General features: G+C 38.9%; 1 protein-coding gene across 1 annotated transcript in view; it reads right to left on the bottom strand.

Annotated features, from left to right (window-relative positions):
• Positions 1-2,842: 2,842 nt before the first annotated feature.
• LOC139969434 (uncharacterized) overlaps positions 2,843-6,000 on the bottom strand; it is a 31,662-nt gene continuing 28,504 nt past the window's right edge. The window contains exons 28-29 of the mRNA XM_071974389.1: positions 4,650-4,766; positions 2,843-3,888 (exon numbers count right to left, since the gene is read on the bottom strand). Coding sequence (XP_071830490.1) covers positions 3,620-3,888; positions 4,650-4,766 — 386 coding nt within the window. The 3' untranslated portion in view covers positions 2,843-3,619. The remainder of the gene's footprint in view (positions 3,889-4,649; positions 4,767-6,000) is intronic.

Below are 6,000 nucleotides of genomic sequence, written 5' to 3'. Positions count from 1 at the left end.
CTCCCTTGGTTGCCATTAGCATCCCACTCACGTTTGTCAACTTCAACACAATTGGCTTTCATATACAGTTTGTTTTTGGCACATAAATTCGGGGTGAATTACCCGTTAGTTTCGATGAACAATTGTAAATATATAAATGGCATGTATCATCCTCCGTAATATATATTTCCCTTTTTCGGGACTTACCGGTCTCTAAAGTTGAGCACTATTGAACCTAATGTTATAAATTTGTACACTCTCGTGAGAGAGGCCTACCATACCTTTTATATGTAGAATAAAATTGCATAGAGTTCTCATTTCTGTACCTAAAGAGAATATCGAAGTTCACGACACCGTTCATAAAACGTCTTTAGCAAGGAAACTCTAAACAACCTTTATTTTCTAAGTCCATTTTAGTGGAGAATTACACGTCTGAAATATAGGCATTTTTATTACGGTGTAGCTTAATAACCATAACAATGCACTCTCGTAAGCGTTAATAACTACTAATTTTTACCCCGTATCGCACTTTCGTTGTAGTAATTGCAACAGAGAAGCGATGGCAATGGTAAAAGGAGCAAAAGCACATGTCCATCCCCTCAGTTACCCTCGGCATATCACTACAACCACCACCATATGTAGCCGGTCAAAGTTTAGGTTACATTCACTAAACTTATCAGCTCGATTTAGGAACACGATATTGAGATAATTAGGGCTTTTAACAGTGTGGAATATTCTTCTAGTCAAGGTAAATACTACAACCAACTACCGGCCGAAATATCCCATTCATGTTACCAACCATTGACCCTGCTTTGCGATTGAATCAAGATCATATTCGTGCTAAAAACGCAAAGATAAATGCTAACATTGGTAGGCTTCTTAAAGGCATTGAAGACTTGCCCCAAACCGCGTGCGGCCATCTGAAAAAAGATAAATTTCTGTTGCTTGCAAGTGACGTTTTGTTCGTGTCGCTACAAAATGCAATGAAACGTGATACCTTAATTGTTATCTTTAGCTGGACTTGAGATGTCCATCGCTGTATGTTTGTATACTGTGCTGTGGGTATTGACCGCAGCTGTATGTACTGACTGTACACTAGTGTCTAATTACCGACGGTAGCAATTAGCTGTGTGTGTATTTTCTGGATCGATGGTGGTGTTTAACACTTCTGTTACACCTCATTCGAAACTAGGTCAAATTACCGGCATTAGACGTTTCTTTTTGCGCGAGTCTTTACACCCTTTAAATATATTTAGTGAAAGATCGGTTACAATTCCCGACCTTTGTAAGAATTGGAGTGAAAAGGGAGGAGAGCATTCCAAACGGACCTTACTTGGCCCAAGTGACAAACAGTGGCAAATGATGATATTTCTAAAAAAACAACTGAGGTAAACTATGGACTAGGAGTAGAGGGGGCTGACAAGAGTGCGTGTGTTGGGGCGGGGGGGGATCTTGTTGTTATTCCACTAGGGGATTTTCACTTGGAAGTAAATGTATTGAGAGATTTACAAGATTTACCACAAACCGTACAGCTTAAATGGAGTAGAAATGAGAGGTTGAGACTTTGAGCATAGAATTGTATTGTTAGAAATAACTTGGTTATTTATATCTTCAGTTTGAAAGGGGGGGGACCATAAAATGGGGATAACTTGCTCCACTTGGGGACGTAACACTTAGTGTTATATGGGGGCCAATTACTGTGTAATATGCACTAGGTAACATCTGGAAAACAACACAGATCTTATAAGAAAGCGAAAACCAATGAACACATTTTTTTTTAAATATTTTTATGTCTTGGACTATAAAATTGTAATGTACAATAGAAATTTCAAATGTAATGCACTACAAAATTCAGGAACAATGAAACTTTCCCAAAGCTTAAAAGTGGATGGAATTTATTAAGGACATCTTTAAGAAAATAAAGCTTCATTTTTTTTGCTTTATGCTCAAAATACAAAAGCAACTTACATTTTTTCTGTACAAAAATATACTACAAGAGAACACACAGTATTTACAACAACAAAAATAGCAAGGAGAAAATTAAATTAAAAAAGAAAACTGTACAAAGTCATTTCTATCTGGCAACATTTGTTGTTCATACAAAATGGGTTCATAGCACTTAGACTAATATACAAGGTGTTGCATCCATGTTGTTTTGACAAATTATATTTACAGATTGAATAGAAGCCATCAAATCGGGGAGGGGGGGGAGGACCTAGCTTAGTAAATGCAGAATGGTTGGTGCTTTTGCCAAACCTTAAAAAAACATTTAATCAAGATAAGAATGCATTTAAATAATAAATCGATTATAGACACCCTTGTAGATTTTGGCACCAAAATGAAGGTTGCCTAGCAACTAATTAAAAGTTACATTGATTTTCCTAAATTTCATTGTCTGGACACATTTTCATGGTAAATGTTAATCACACATGTAACAGAAAATTGGGAAAGTAGATATAATTATCGGGGGAATATTCTAGCATTAAAAATTTGTGTATGAAGCTTCTGACCTTTGTCTCTTATAAATTAAGGTGGTTTATGTGAACAGTATATAACCATGCATATTTGCACTTGCAAAACAATTTGCAATAGCAATAACCCAAATAAGTCATTCCCTACTTTTTTACATTAACTTCACTATTTGATATGACACCTTGATTCATCATGCTAATGATCTGCATTGGGCCAGGCCAGACGGGGTGAAATCTATGAAATTCCGACATGAGAGACTACGAAGATAATCTTTCCACACTAGTACCAACAGTTTATGTGTTCCTCAGACACACTGAGTAACAGCATAGAAAAGGGGGGGTGGGGTATTCCTCCATGTTTCAAAAAATAGATCAAATTTTGGTAAGTTGTATTGTTGCACTTATAATACAAGCCTCTTACGTTGTTTGGGCTGTTTGCGTTGTTTGGTTCAGGAAAAGACTGAATTATTGCAATCAGCATTTAAGCCTCAGAGTCATATCGTATCCATCAGTAGGAAACATTATCCTTTCGTACAGTGGCATGATTATACAAGCGCTGTGCATTTCATTGATTTAATCAAAGATGCCACCAACAAATGGACAGTGGCTATTATACCAACAAGAAACTGGTCAAGGGAATGCATGGGAGAAACCAGGAGAAGGAGAGGGTGTGGGGATTAAATAAAATCAAGTGCAGAACACTTTCTTCCAACTCCCCTCACCACACCCCTCTCCTTTTAGCCCTCCCTATCTGATTAATGTAACATGTCCATAACGGTCAAGGCTGCCTTTAGCAAAACTGTCCACCTCAAATTCACTCTAGCATTAATAAGTTGATAGCATAAACTACCCCCAAGTACTGCTCTAAGGAGTCATCCTTGAGTACAACTAATTAATTGACCAATCAACCTATGATTGTAAACACAAGTACTCTAATGGACCAACAACTACTTTCCTGTGTGTGAAGACAAATTTAGCTTGACCACTGAAATAGTACAACTTTGTGTTTAAACATGAATTTGTGCAGAAGGGTCTCAGTATGGCTAGCATTACCCAACTTGGGTAGATATTCAATCTCCACGGTTTTTGGCCAAAAACAGGGGATTCGTGTGGTATTTGCTATACAGTAGGCAGGGAAGATTGTGATGTCTCGTTTTTCCATTTGTTGTTTAATATGTTAAGAAACCCTTGGGTTGAAGTGGTGGCAGCATGCTACCCCTACCGCTCAGTGAACTAGCCGCACCGTGTACGGCAGTTCTCAGGTTCTGCTGGGAGGATGACGTGTTGATGAGATGGAGAGAAGGATGTTGGGGTGAGCTGCCTCTGGTATGCATTGCGTGAGCAGAGGACGCCTTTGCAAATAGACCCCTCCGCCCAGATCCTTTCACCTTCTGGGTGATGGCTCGTACCAAATCTCTGGCATGTTTCAGACTGTAGGCTGGACGGAAGGAACGAGAAAAGGTTATGTAAGCGAGTCTCTGAGGTCATGAATGATATGACCACAACGGCTTTGGTGAAGGTTTGCAGCGGTGACAGAAGAGGGCTCAAACTGGTGTGGAGATCGAGGGGGGGGGTAGGTGGGGGAGGGGCACAAACTTAAGTGGCAGTGGGACTTGTGGACATTGATTTTGAAAATACAAACGATTAAACCACCTCAAGGCTTGCAGACAGGATGAATCCTATGAGCATTCTGTACCACAAATTCCAGTATTTGAATGTTTTTCAACAAAGAGGCATATTTTTGCTACTTTGTCACGAAAAAGGGCACATTTTAATTACAAACATGGAAATGGGTGCTTTTCATTAACAAATAGTGCATTTCTAACTTATGGCAAGGGGCACTTTAGAGGCTTTCAAAAAAATGGTGGTGCATGTGCCCCCACCCCCCTCTGTCTTCCCCCTCTCCCTGTACCAATTTTCAAAACTGTGATTTCAGGACTATGTGCTCCATCAAGGGAGCTATTTAATGTTTACATTGGCAATCTCTGATGTCCTATTGTTCAGTTATCATTTTTTCTGATTTTTTGGTGGGGGGAGGGTGAAGTTTTTATTTGAATAGCTGAATTTATATCTGAAAGTTTATTACTCTATCAACCAGACACTACATAACAGATACATCACCTGAACTTTCACCACAAGTTTTTAGCAAACAAAATCAATTTAATGACAGTAAAAAAAAACACACAATCGGGTGTTTACCTTTGAGTCTTGCTTTGATTTCATCTGTGAAGCAGCCACATTCCAACCACTCGTCATAGTCCAAGATGCAATCAAAAGCTGTCAGACCCTGGAAATTCTTGTGTCTGACATTAGCACCTAGGTGAATCAATAGAAAGATCATAGATTGCTGGATTTTCTCTGACATAATTTTTTGGTACTCCCTTAGCCATCGCATTGAAGACCCGCCCAAAAGTTAACTTTCTGTTGCTTGCAAGTGACGTTTTGTTTGTGTCGCTACAAAATGCAGACAGTACAGTAATGAAACGTGATACCTTGTTATCTTTAGCTGGACCTGAGATGTCCATAGCTGTATCGTTTATACACTGTGCTGTGGGTATTGACCGCAGCTGTATGTACTGACTGTACACTAGTCTCTAATTACCGATGGTAGCAAGCTGTGTGTGTATTTTCTGGGATCGATGATGGTGACTTTCTTTAATCTTGAGGAAATCTGCTTTCTTGGACCATGATGAAGGTTGTATCTGTCACAATTCCACAATTGGTGTAACCTGTTTAGCATATTAGAATCTGGGAATACACTTTTTACTTGTCAAAACAAAAACTTTAAGGCCCAGATACTACTCACTACCCTCGTTCTGGATTCCTGATGGCATCCGTGAAAAATGATGAAAAGCAAAGCCAGTTTGGAGTGATATCAATCTATAAAACATCACACGCTAAATCTTAGAATTCATTAAATACCTTCCATCGCTGTGGTTACGTACCAAACAATTTCATCTATATAGACGATTAAAAATACTTGAAAAGTGTTTGTACAGAACACTGTATTCACAAACCGACACAAATCTATAGTCAGATAGGTAATACGGTGTGAAACATATCTGCTACTTTAATCATTCACAGAGAATAAAAACCACCTTGTTTCTAATTCATATTTCTAAACCTTACACTTCATATTCCACTTCCCTCAAGCTGTGGAGAATTTCTGATCAACAAATTGAAATATTCAATTTACCATTCACCACCAGTCAACAAAACATAACAACACCCTACCCTGACTTTTTTTTCAATGTAGATAAGCTATGCAACTAACCGTTTAGACAAAACAATCCTAATCCAGGGAAGTTTGAATAGATTTCGATTTCAGCGAAACTTTAATCGTTTGGTCAAGTGGGGCGTTGTGGTCAAGTGGTTAAGGCACTGGACTTGTGATCTAAGGATTGCAGGTTCGACTCTTGGCCAGATCATTGCGTTGTGTCCTTGGGCAAGGCACTTTATCTTCATCGCCTTTCTTCACCCAGGTGTATAAATGGGGACTTGCGAGGTAACCTTTAAATATAGTTGTGTGCGCAACGGTTTTTGGCTGCAC

Source organism: Apostichopus japonicus, chromosome 7, assembly GCF_037975245.1.
Source record: "Apostichopus japonicus isolate 1M-3 chromosome 7, ASM3797524v1, whole genome shotgun sequence".
NCBI classification, from domain to species: Eukaryota; Metazoa; Echinodermata; class Holothuroidea; order Aspidochirotida; family Stichopodidae; genus Apostichopus; species Apostichopus japonicus.
Note: the sequence above shows the minus strand (reverse complement) of the source record. Positions and strands in the feature narration are given on the sequence as shown.